Genomic DNA, 13,173 nt, shown 5'->3' on the forward strand with positions numbered 1-13,173 from the left:
GTGAGTTCACTTCTAGGAAGGAGAGCTCACGAAAATGGTGGTTGAATACACAAAGTTTATAACAAAATGATCAACCCTTTTACAAGACAAGGAGCACCCTTTAAACAAGAGTTCACAAGGGTCCTTTAGCAAATACAAAACATGAAAAGGATTAACTAGCAAACCCTAAAAACTTAATACTAGAGTGATTCTCGGCCAAGTGAAGGGAGGTGATTGGTGGATGCATTCCCATGAGGATTCTAAGCCAAAAGAGGAAGGAGACCAAGTAGTCTTCAAAGGAATAAACCAAAAAGGCAAAAGGAGACAAGGTATATGTCTACTTTTGCTTTTACTTTATGCTTTTTGCTTTCCTCTCTCTTCCACATTATCCATGTGCTCTAATCACCATATGCCACCTAGCCATGCTCTTCTTTCTCTTAATTACCTACAAAACAAGACAAACAAGGGTTAGCATGTTGGTTTAAGTTAATCTAATCTTGGTCAAAAGTCAACTTTGGGTCAAAGTCAACAAGTCAACCAAAATAAGTCAACTAGAAACCAACTTAGGGAATTCAAACTAAAATGATACAAAACAAAGATAAAGGTGATGGAATAGAAGACTCCCCTCTAGACATGCTTCTAGTGATCCTTCTTGAGGGAGCTTCTAAGGAGGTGGTCACGCCTTCGTCACATTAACTCGAGATAACCTTCTATCTACAGCTCATAAATCTTCAAACAAGTAGAAAAAGAAGTCTTCATTCTAAGTAAAAATAGAAAGAAGACACAAATTTAGAGTGAACACCAAATCCTGCATCACAAATGAAATAAAAAATTTCTGGATTAGACAAAAAAATCACTTATTGTTTGCGCAGCATACACACAAACAATACTTAATTTTGTAACAACAATAACACAATATTAGAAAAACATAAAGTTGTGGTTGTTCGCAAACCAACAATAATCGGCCTATGCTTCCAACATCACCTAACAAAAATAAAAAAGTAGGCTTAAGCAATGGTAGGAAAAATGACATTGTGTGGTATGGCAGAGCATAACATAGACTTGAAGCGGTGGCTGTTGGTTTTATTTAAGAATGGTGCGGTGGAAAAGTGGTAGTGCAAGGAATTTGAAGCGACAGTAGAGTGGTGTGATAAAGTGAAACTATGAGTGGGACTTCAGAAGAATAGGGAAGGTTATAACATCCTTAAACATATTTTGTGTTCTAAAAATGATCTAGAACCCATGCCACACACTACCATCAACACAAACGAAACTAACCTGATTTGAAGAAAACAGGGATACAAAAATTTGTGGCTTTAAACTATGGTTTTTCCTCTTTGTGAAGGAACATGACATTCTCCGACTTCAGATCCCTGCGCATCACTCCCATGGTGTGTGGTGTGGCAATCGTGCACCACCAAGGCGATCTGGCACTAGAGGTGGACACCAACTCTGAAATTTCTTTATACAACAGCTAGGGACTGAAGAGCTTTGGAGAAGGAGAAAGAAAAAAGGAGAAATAAGTTTAGAACATGAATTAGTATTAGACAAAGAGGGAAAATAAATTTTGCAAGGGGAAATAAATGTTTGGGCAGAGTTTCTCAAAGACATCAATGTTTATTTTTTGATAATATCATAAGCGTCATATACACACAATCTTCAATTCTTAATAAAAGAATCAATCATTTGCGCAGGCTTGGCACACACAAAATTATTTTAAATTTTTTTAATGATTACAGTTAACTTGCTTTGATAATGTGGCCGATCATTAATATTATTTAATACATAATATTATATTACCACTTTTGGTTACATATCCCAAACCACACGTTAACTAATTATTATAGTGTTTTTTTTATCTTCTAAATCCTTAGCGTCGATATAGTGTCCATTTAAGTGATTTAAAATTTTTATTTACTTTTTATTATGTTGAGTTGATTTAACCAATGCTTACTAGCGTTCCATTTTTTAATCGAGACTTGTTTATGGAAGCTAATTGATGTAATTCTTGTAGTGTAGAATATAAGATAACTTCCTAGTCACTCAGAATAATTTAAAATAAAGAGAAATTCGTCGAAAGAATTAATAGTTTGATTAAAATTATTGATTTATTTAATTTAATTATTTTATTTAATTATATGACGTACGGAATACATGAGTGATTAATTAGAATCATATTTTATTTATTTTATTATATTATTTAATTATGGCATGTCGATTGTATGTGTTTATAAAGTTTTGAAGTACATATTATTGTAAAATAGCTTGTAGCTCAATGGTTGGTGGTATGCGATTGAGTGTAAGGGATTGTGCGTTTGATCCCTGGTTGGTTTCATTGTTTTTGAAAAGTTGATTTTTTTCTCTCTCCTCCGTGATTTATGTAAAATCACGTTTCTTTCTTCATCTTTCTTTCTCTTTTTTGTTTTGATTCTTTTATACATCTTATTTCTCCCTTTTGTTTTCTATTTTTCTTTTTATCCTTCTTGCGATACCATAGGTCTTAGAAAAAGAAAATAAAAATGGCCATATATCCACTTAATGAGGTAACCATTACACACTTTAGGTTTTCAAAAAAAAAAGATCATAAAAGGGGGAGAAACCGGGATGTTAGGGGGCTAACAAGAGAGAGGGACCTTGAAGATAGTGGAAAGCAAGATTTCAAGTTGCAGTGACAAATTTTGGATGCGAGAACCATAGGTTTTGAAGGACCCTAGAAGAACTACCTAGGTAGGGGAAACTTGATCTTGATTTTGATTTTGTGTATGTTTTAAGCTATACATGTTAGCACAAAGCTATTATGAAGAACGGAGGATAATGCACATGTCTATGTAAAAACGTTTTACTAATCAATATAAAAGGAGCCAAGTTTATAGGCTTAGCTCTACAAATGATAAACGAAAAATCAACAACTACCCAAACCAATATCGTGAAAAACAGAATCCCCTAAACGTGCGTAGTTGAAAAAATTTATTTAAAATAAAAACTGCAAAGCATAACTGTTGGAAACACGATCAACATTCTCTTCCTTAGAGTGTATGTGTATGCTCCTTGCAACAATTTATCTTTGGTTTTTCGAGCAGGCCCATGCATTTCACAAATGATAGAAATTATCAACTTTAAGTTATTTTGTCATTATATCTACGATTTGTTCCTTAGTGTTGCAATACTCTAACTTTATAACACCATTGTTGCATAAATCTCTCAAGAAATGAAATTTCACGTCAATATAATTACTTCTTCCATGCAAGACTAGGTTTTTGGATAACTTGATGGTGGATTCATTGTCACAGAACAGTACAATAGCTTCTTCCAAATGTTCCAAAATTCTTTTAAGCCAAACACATTGGCAAGCACACAAAGTATCTGCTATGAACTCTTCTTCAGTTGTGGATAAACTAACTATTGGTTGTTTCTTTGATGCCCAGGAAATCACACCTCCTCCTAACATGAAAACATAACCAGACGTGTTTTTTCTATCTTCAAGATCCCCTGCATAATGTGACATCCCATTTAATAGAAAATTTCTGATAAATAAAACAGCACATAAATATAATATAATAAAGCAAAAGACGGAAAAGTATAATCATCACACTCACCCAAAATATACTAGAATCAACAAAAGTATCGTGGGCGTAAAACAACCAAAGAGAAACACCACTAAGACATAAAAAGTTGTGCAAAAGATTGTTCAACAGAGCATAAAAGACATAAAAAGTTGTGCAAAAGGTTGTTCAACGCATCATAAAAAACATAAATAGTTCGTCAAAAGATGCTCATAAGAGCAATATTCAACGTGCCTAATCTAAACGACAACATCTCTACAATCTTGATGATCACCAAGGACTCCCTCATCTGCTCACACCAAGATTGGTCATCATTGCAAAAAGAAAACACCAAAGAAAACAGAGCACAAAAAGGAGAAGCGTAAGCTAGTTGCAAAAAGAAAAAGAAATACACATATATACATATACAAACACACACACACACACGCACACACACACACACACACACACACACATATATATATATATATATATATATATATATATATATATATATATATATATATATATATATATACATATACAAACACACACACACACGCACACACACACACACACACACATATATATATATATATATATATATGTATATATATATATATATATATATATATATATATATATATATATATATATATATATATATATATATATATATATATATATATATATATATATATATATCAATTAACCCATCACAAATGATGACACTCTAGACTCAATTATCTAGATCTATACATTGATGTATATTCTTGGTGGTTTTTGCACTTGTGGTAGCCTCTACTACCTGTGGAGTCATTGTCAATGGGTTTTACCCTACCACACACAAGGTTAGTCCATTTAACCGTCATTAGAACCCTGAGGTTGTTCTTAAAGACATGACCTCCTGCCCCTCTCACCACATGACTCATTCCACTCTACATGAGTCTTGAATGAGCATTAGAGTATCATGATAACCTCTAGTACTGACTCCTTACATCAATGAACATACTACTAATTAAATCAAATAGGATTTCCCCTATGGAATCTCCTATATTCTCACACAAGCATTTGAAAACACATATTAGAAACCATACAACATATGTCCCTCTTGGAAAATAACTAATTCTTATCATTTTTTATCCAATCCAACTTAATAACACATTATGCAAACAATTTGGGATTTTAGAAATAAAACTGCAGCTTGTGTAAAGTTCCACAATTTTTGCATTTACATTCAAATTAAAGATGATTGAATTAAGAACTTGATGCAAAAAGAATCAATCCAATTGGGTACGTATAGAAAAAGTTATGCACTAAACAAATGACATAGGTCAAAGCTGCCAACAACCTAATCTAAGGAATCTTTAAAAAAAAACTGCTCTCACTATAGACCACCAAACAGAGATAACAACGGTCAAACAAAGCATCATATGTCTAGGGCCTGCTGTAAAAATTTCAACTCAATTTGATGGTTAACGAAGCAAGAATTCAAAATTTCACAAGATAAGTCAGAGCTAGAAAGCTAAACTCGCCCAACAAGATATTGGGCTCGTTTAGCTAGATATTGGGCTTGCCCAACAAGTCTGCATAACGCAGAAACGTAAATTATGCAATTTGACAACGTCAAATGAACCTAAAACCCATTTTAAGCCCCATGTAAGTCAGAAACATTTCCAATTTCACATTACAGTCTCAATTTCTGTCAAATTTATCTTAAATCACATGCAAGGGTTAAAATAAGAAAATCATTTCGAAAACTTATAAATCCTAGCTTCCCTTACCTCGAAACTAAAAGCAAAACTGCTAGGGAGAGAGAGCCCTAACAGAAAGAGCACCGTAGCTCCAAAAACAAACTAGAGGGCTGAAAAATATGAACACATGAACGAAAATGAGGTTCTATGGAAGAACCCATGACAAAACCAACACATTCAAACTTGGAAAAGATGGAAAAATGAGGGTTTGACATTCAACTTACTTGGAGGTACTATCTGTTTGGTTAAAACAATGGAGTACGTCCTAGAGGTCCCAAATTCAGCTTCTGTTGCAAGGAGAAAGAGCAAGGCTATTAAGAGTAGAGAAAAGGATTGAAAGGAAAGAGTAGAGTGGGAAAGCTAGAAAATTTTCTAGAAAGTGAAAGAACAAGAGGGTTGGCCTTGGGCCTTCTAACTTGAACTAGGTCCAAAACAAGAAATAAAAGTGGGCCTCACACATAATCACTATCAGTATAAGAAACCAATTCTTCATTTTCTCTAGCTTTGTAAAAGATTCCCAAATTTTGAGTTCCTTGTAGATATCTCTAAATACATTTTACAGTAAAAAAATGATATCTTTAGGGTGTTCCATAAAGCGGCTTATCAAAGTTGACTAAATATGAAATATATGGTCTTGTGGCATTCAAATACATGAGACTACTTACAAGTTGTTTGAATAAAGTGTTGTAAACTTCTGCTCCTTCACCTGTTTTTAACAACTTAGTCCTTGGAACAATGGGATTTTTCACCAAATTACAGTCAAGCATATTAAATTTGTCCAATACATCTTGATATATATTTTTTTGCCCAATAAAAATTCCATCACATCTTAGCAAAACTTCGATGCCTAAAAAATATTGCATCTTGTCTAAGTCAGTCATGGCAATCTCATTAATCATCATAGTTTTGAACTCTTGAAATAATGATTTATAATTACCTATGCATATCTGATGATGTTTTTATAACAATCTTATAGTCAACAAGTGTACTATGTCATTGTTGTATAAAGTCGTCTCCACAGGGACTTGCAAAGGATTACCAATAATTCTATCACACTATTTTACTTTAATGATTTCAAGTTTTTAACAAGGAAGTTTATGAATCAAGAATTAAATTAGAGGACAAGGTTGATTGCTCTTGTTTTCCCTTTTTTGTCAGATTACAATTACCTCTTTTTATCTTGAACTATGCCAAACATTTACTCTGAAAGCACTCTCTTTGGTAGATCTAAAAGCATCTCTGCTATCTAGAACCTAGGGAGATTAAGTCCAAGGTGATCTCTCACTCTTAGCTACCTAAACCCCTGCATTACTGCTCGAGCCTTTTCCCCCAACCCAACATCCCCTCTGGATACTTAGTTCAACACCAATATAGGTCTAGCAAACTTGTTGGACCTCAATTCAAATTAGTTTCTCAACTCAATTTAAACCAGTTAGATAATCACAGTTTAATTAAATAACTTGCAACAAAGTGATTTCAAACAATAAGAAATGATATAGCAGATAAACATATCTTAAAAGAAGGAAAAACAATTACAAACAACCTTGTCTCTTTGCGTTTTAGCTACTCATGATGATTGTAGATCTCCTTTATTACAACTTCCCATTTCTTTCTCCCTGCCCTAATAGATATATCGAATTTTTAGAGAGAAATAGTACACGATAGACCTTATATAAGATTGCCTGCCTTAGAGCAATGAGTGGTCATTGTTTTATAGACTGGTATGGGCAATGCTTAGTCAACCTTTCTAGGCTCGGCCACACGAGCTTTATGTTTTGGATTTCCTTTTATTTGAGTTAAGCCCAAGTTCATAATAGTGGCGAGATTCTTCTATCATTGAATTCATTGAGTTCTTTTCACTCTTAGTCCCCTTTTGAGTTTATGGCTTAGCAACATTTCTTCAAGTTAGTAGCAGGACTTCTGATTGTGTTTTGTATCTTCAACTATTATGGTTGAGCTGGATTGGAGTGGCTCAGCCACTCGATACCCTTTTCCTCCATTTTCTGCAAAAGAGTGACATGTAACTTACAATTCCCATTTATCATCCAAAAATTATGGGGTTATGATGTTTGAGCAAAAGCATGCATGTTTTCGTGAGAAAAGTGTTTTTATACCTAGGATAAGTGTCTAATTTGTTATGCAAAATGGATGTTATGCAAACATTTATCAATATCAAATCATCTACATAAACACACACAATTCAGATTTTACCTTCCTCTTTCTTCTTTACAAATAGAGTGTGTTCATGTGGGCACTTAAGGAATTTATTTGCTGCAAGGTAAGACTCTAGTTTGTTGTACCAAGCTCTAGGAGCTTGTTTAAGGCCATATAAAGTCTTTTTTAGTTTGTATAACTGATGTTCACGTCTCTTAAAAACATAGTTTGGTGGTTGTTCTATGTAGGCATCTTCATCGATTGTCTTATACAAAAAAACTGACTTAATATCAAGCTAATAAATAGGTCATCTCTTTGTGGCTGCTAGTGCAACAATAATTCAAATGGTTTCAATACGAGTTAGTGGAGCAAAAATCTCTCTAGTGGGTAATTTTTCATAATATAGATTTATCATGTGAAGTTGATACCCACCTCAACCATAATAATTACACAAATAGGAGATAACTTTGACTTTTCCATATGTATGCAACAATTTACCAAGTAAACTATTAGTTATGACGATGATAGTTTTCACTTTAGTTGTGTGAAGATAGAGAAGATTCCTTTGACATATAAGTAGATAGAATTATACATCAAGAGTCATGAAGGAGTGAGTTGATTTCTTTTAAAAGGTTTTGAACATGTTTTCTTTTACCTTTAAATTGATTTATAAATATATATTTAGTTTGATATACAAATGAAAAAAAAAATGCAAAATGCCAAAACTATTTTATTACAACCAGTGATATATCATAAGTGTTGCTCTATATGTTGACATCTTTATATAGCATTGAAAATAATGAATATAATTAAATTTTTTCAATATAATTATTATCACAAATAAAAAACAACTCCCTGAATATAAAAATCAAAATTGTAATAACATATGGAAAGAAAGAGTTATAATATAATTAATTTTTATTCTTAATTACCTGATATAATTATATAAAGCGAAAGTATTTTTAATTTTTCATCGTGACTATTATAGTATAGGTAAAAAATTGGTTAATTAATATAAAATAAAAATATAAACGTTATATATATATATATATATATATATATATATATATATATAATAGTTTAATTACTTTTAATTAGTAGAATCTAGACCAAAATATAATTTGATCTATATTATACATAAAAATTAAAAAATAGAATAAAAACAATTTTTAAATCTTATTATATATATATATATATATATATATATATATATATATTATAATTTAATATTATTTTTAATTGATATTAAATTCTTAATACATCTTTTACTTGAAAAAGCAAAAAAATAAAAAGTAAACATCTTGAATAATGTAGAAACAGATATTTGTACTAAGAGTTGGATGATAAATTATACAATGGCCCTTGAAGATAAATATCTAATGTTTTGGTATGATTGGAACAGCTAACACAGGTTGAGCCTTCTCCAAGGTTAGTCCAAAATTTTCATCCATGTTCATATCCTCTGCTTTAATCCCACCCTCAAGCTCCCAATCGAAGGAATTGATGAACAATCCCAACATCAAGAACACCAACCTTATGGCCAATGGCAAACCAGGGCATATTCTCCTCCCACCACCAAATGGGGTTAGCTCAAAACTCCTTCCTTTGAAGTCAATTTCTGATTCCAAAAACCTCTCAGGCCAAAACAAACTAGGTTTGTCCCACAAATTAGGGTCCCTCCCTATGGCCCACACATTAACCAACACTTGTGCACCCTTTGGAATGGTGTGTCCATGCATCTCAAATTCCACTTCAGCTTTTCTGGGTAGCAAAAGTGGAACTGCAGGGTGCAGCCTGAAAGTCTCTTTCACTATAGCCCGCAAATAAGGGAGTTTTGCTATGTCTGACTCTTCCACAAGGTTACCCTTTCCTATAACCCTCTCTAACTCTTCTTTTGCCTTTGACATAACATGTGGGTTGTGAAGTAACTCAGCCATTACCCATTCTACCGTAGATGTCACTGTATCAGTTCCTGCCACAAACAAATCCTGACAAAGTACACATTTTTGCTATCAGATATTTTGCACTTTTAATCCGGACAAAACCATAAAAGCCATATGTGTATATATATATATAGTACTAAAAAATTTGTCTCTTGGCTTATATGTCATTTTCACAAACAGCTTGGGTCCACCATCTTTTTCACCCTTTTTCTCTTAACATGTCATCAATTCCCTGTCCATCATTTTCAATCCAGTGTTCCTCTTGAAGGCAGGGCCAACCTTTCGTAATAAAGATCAGAAGAATCACTCACACATGTTTTTTATAATGATTTGATTTGACAAATTTCATTACAATAATTTATCAAAGAAAGTATAGAAAAAATAAACTATAACTAACGAATTTATAAAGATTTTCTCACATAATGCTTTTAACCTGTGGACAAAGTTAATTTTAATTAAGAAAAAAATGATTTTAATATTTTTCTTGTATGTAGCCAGAAACGCGTACTAACAAATTCATACTTTGTTCTTTTCTCCCAATAAGAAAAGTTCGGTACAAGAATATAGATGCACATGCTATGATTTTTCAATCAAATTTGAAGTTTTATTTTAATAATGAGTTTTATTAAATGCATCACTTATTACAAAAATAGAACATTGAATATGATTGGAGAATATTACCAAGAGTACCTCTTTCTGTATATAAAAGTTTTCTTCATAATATTTCTTAGGTTAAAAAGATATTAACATATTTCGCAGGTAAGAAAGTAACAAGGGAAAAAAAGAATTATTGAAAATATAAGAAAGTTGAAGTGCAAGAAAAGGAAATACCAATGACAATCGTTGAATCTTAACTATGTCCATCTTATGCTCAGCATCGTTGAGCATGGCATCCAACATGTCCCTTTTGGTGCAGTAACCAGCAGCATCGTTTCTCAGTTCCAACCTTTTGTGAATCAAGCTCTTGAATATGTTCAAAAGCTTCTCAAAGTAGCTTCCTGTGCGTCTTCTGATTCCATGAGGGTCAATCATCTTCAGCACTGGGAAACAATCAGCCAAATTTGGCCTTCCAACCTCTTTCATGATGTTGGTCACCAACTCCTTCATCTCCCCAGCTTTTTCCGCAGACTGAATCAAATCCTCTGAGTAGATTGTGTTTGACAGCTGATTTATTATCGTCTTGAAAGCCATTCTGAAAATATGGTTCAAAACGTAAACAGATTGAAAATAAACAAGACAGCTATGAAGACATTAACATGATTAAAACCTCACAGAAAGTAAAACTTAGACATTTGAAGAGGCTAAACTAATTGTGTTTTTTTTTTTTTATAAATATACAAACCTTCCAATGTTCACAGGTTCACCCTTCAAGCTGCTGTGGTGAATGTCACTGTAAAGCTCTCGAACCTTCTTGCTTCTGAGCTCCACAGTGGCGTCCAAGTTCTTGTTGGAGAACAAGAGGCCATTGCAGAGCTTCCTCAGCTCTCTCCACTGTTGTGAAACTGGGATGAAGGGCAAGCTGAAGTGGTCATGGTTGGCACCTTTCATTGCATCAGGGATCTTCCTGTTTGAGAGAAAGTGATCATGGATTTGGAGCACCCCTTTGGCTGCTTCTGCTGAGGACATCACGATGGTGGTTACTTGGCCCAGTTTGAGGCTCATTATTGAGCCATGAGTCTTGGCCAGGGTGGCCAGGGTTTGGTGGGGCTTGGCACCCAGTTGGAGGAGGTTTCCCACAACAGGAAGACCCTTAGGGCCTGGTGGAAGGTTTGGTTTGGTTTTGTTCGGACTGAGAAGTGATGTGAGGACTTTGAGAAAGGTGATGATGGCGAAGAGAAGGAGTGTGAAAGTGAAGATCAATGTTGAGTTTGTGTCCATCTCATGTGTTGTGTAAGAGAGAGAGAGGGTGAAACAGATCCAGTAGAGTAGGTTGTTGTATAATTCAGATCTCCTTCATTGTGTTCCGATATATATAACAATTGAGAGATGAGGTAAGCTTATGATATTTGTGTTTGGACCACATAGTAGATTCGATTAACTGAAAGGGAAAAAAAGTAAGAATAAAAATTGAATGGAAGTAAAAAAGAAAATAAATATAGATTAATGTGAATAGATTTTTATGTTGCCATTACTTTGGTTAACTTATTTTCTTTATGTGATCGGTATATGTAAAATAACTTTTAATTATCTGATACTATCAATATATTTAATAATGTGAAAAATATATTTTTGAAAGATAAATTGAAAATGAAATAAAATTACAATTAAAAATATTGTAAAAGATTGAAACTTGAAATAATATAATCAAATTATAATGTAAGTGTCAAATTTGACTACATAATTAAAATTAAATATGCAATGGTAGAAAGAAGACAAGACAATGTAAAATGGGGAAGTTAAATTACTATAATTGAAATAAAAGAAAAAAAGACAACTAAATATTCTAAGGAGTTTTGAATACTAATAAAATCTTTGTTGTAGAACATAAATTTTTTGATGTACCGTTTCAAAATCTTGGATAATATTCATGTTTAATTTGTGTGTCAACATCATGATCACCGCTTGGTGTGTCTTGATGGAAGGATGACCGTCCAGGGAAGAGGAGGGGATCATGTTTGTATTTATGGCATTGAGGTTTCTGGAAAAGGGTTGACGTGGAAAATTAATTGGCACCATGTGTGAAGCCACTGCCCTGTTTTGATGAATGTAGAATAGTCCATGTGATTGATTAATAGATCATATAAAATAAGGATAATGATAGAATGTCCCTTTTTTTACCCCGAAGTTACCCGCCTACGTGGCAGTTATTATTTTAATAATTTTTAACCAAACAGGAGCAGAAACGCGTGAGAGAAGGTGGAGTGAATGGTGAGGTTGTGATACACGTGCAAGAGAGGAAAAAGAAAAAGTTAGAAAAACAGAACTTTCCTTTGCGGTTTAAACTAAAGGCGAGAATGCGGCGAGAGTGCGGATTGCTGCCATAGCTTCGTGCGGAGAATTGGAAGCCCTAATTTGAAGTGTTCTTCTTCTACAAATCAAAGGGTGCTTTGGTATGTTTTACTATCCAATTACAAACCCCTATTTTTATGATATTCTTCCCCAAATGAAACCACTATTTTTGTGATGTTTTTCCGGAACGAAAAAGAAGGAGCAGCTTATGGGTGTAATTGAGCAGCAAGAACATGATATTCGTGAACTTGGTGGAGCGATTGCTAAATTGAAATCAACTTTGGCTGAGAGGGAAAATATAAGTAAAGATGAATTTGTTTCTCCTATGAATTTGAATGAAGTGGATGTTCCAAGTGAAGCTGCAGAAGACAGAAATGCAACGAACAGGGAATGTATATTCCCTGCGTATGAGGAATGATCCACGGTTACGGTTCAAAAGCCGTGTAATCCAAACTCCGTTCGCAGTTTATAGTCGGAAGAAGAAAAGGATACCAAAATAGTTGTTGGAGTATGAGCAATATGTATGTATTTTGTTTTGTTTGATGGAAATGAAATATCATTTTCATTTGTTTAATTATAAGAACATAGACATGTAATTGAAAACTACGAAACATTAAGTTGTGTACAATTCTATTTGTTGTGTTTCTGTTGTGTTATGGTGCAATCAATAAATAATGACTTTTCTAAAGTGTTTGTGGTGTTATGTAGTGCATTTATTTAGTAAGTAAATTGTGTAAGTCTGTGGTACAAAATTCATATCTCATAAAGACAGTTATTGAATTTTAAGAATTGCTGTGTTGTGAGATTATGGTGATGGAATTATTTGGATGACCATTCGATTGTGTCGAAACC

The 13,173-nt window shown here is 33.3% G+C and overlaps 1 protein-coding gene and 1 long non-coding RNA gene across 2 annotated transcripts; both read right to left on the bottom strand.

Annotated features, from left to right (window-relative positions):
* Positions 1-355: 355 nt before the first annotated feature.
* Positions 356-1,611, bottom strand: LOC114174102. The gene is made up of 2 exons (XR_003602658.1): positions 1,258-1,611; positions 356-787 (listed from the first exon to the last, which is right to left on the bottom strand). It is a non-coding gene; the product is annotated as an uncharacterized LOC114174102 (long non-coding RNA).
* A 7,121-nt stretch (positions 1,612-8,732) lies between these two features.
* LOC114173225 (geraniol 8-hydroxylase-like) lies at positions 8,733-11,318 on the bottom strand. Its single transcript, XM_028057494.1, has 3 exons — positions 10,715-11,318; positions 10,204-10,564; positions 8,733-9,417 (listed from the first exon to the last, which is right to left on the bottom strand). The coding sequence occupies exons 1-3, from the start codon at positions 11,248-11,250 to the stop codon at positions 8,806-8,808; spliced, it is 1,509 nt and encodes a 502-aa protein (XP_027913295.1). The 5' UTR covers positions 11,251-11,318; the 3' UTR covers positions 8,733-8,805.
* Between the last annotated feature and the right edge of the window lie 1,855 nt (positions 11,319-13,173).

This window comes from Vigna unguiculata, chromosome 2 (assembly GCF_004118075.2).
Source record: "Vigna unguiculata cultivar IT97K-499-35 chromosome 2, ASM411807v1, whole genome shotgun sequence".
NCBI classification, from domain to species: Eukaryota; Viridiplantae; Streptophyta; class Magnoliopsida; order Fabales; family Fabaceae; genus Vigna; species Vigna unguiculata.

What these genes read in the sequence shown, in the direction of transcription:
- LOC114173225 (XM_028057494.1), bottom strand. Translation starts at nt 11,250, where the DNA reads ATGGACACAAACTCAACATTGATCTTCACTTTCACACTCCTTCTCTTC. An exon ending in GAACCTGTGAACATTGGAAG is followed by an intron (nt 10,565 to 10,714) that starts GTTTGTATATTT and finishes CCATATTTTCAG; the next exon opens with AATGGCTTTCAAGACGATAA. An exon ending in AGATTCAACGATTGTCATTG is followed by an intron (nt 9,418 to 10,203) that starts GTATTTCCTTTT and finishes GTACTTTGTCAG; the next exon opens with GATTTGTTTGTGGCAGGAAC.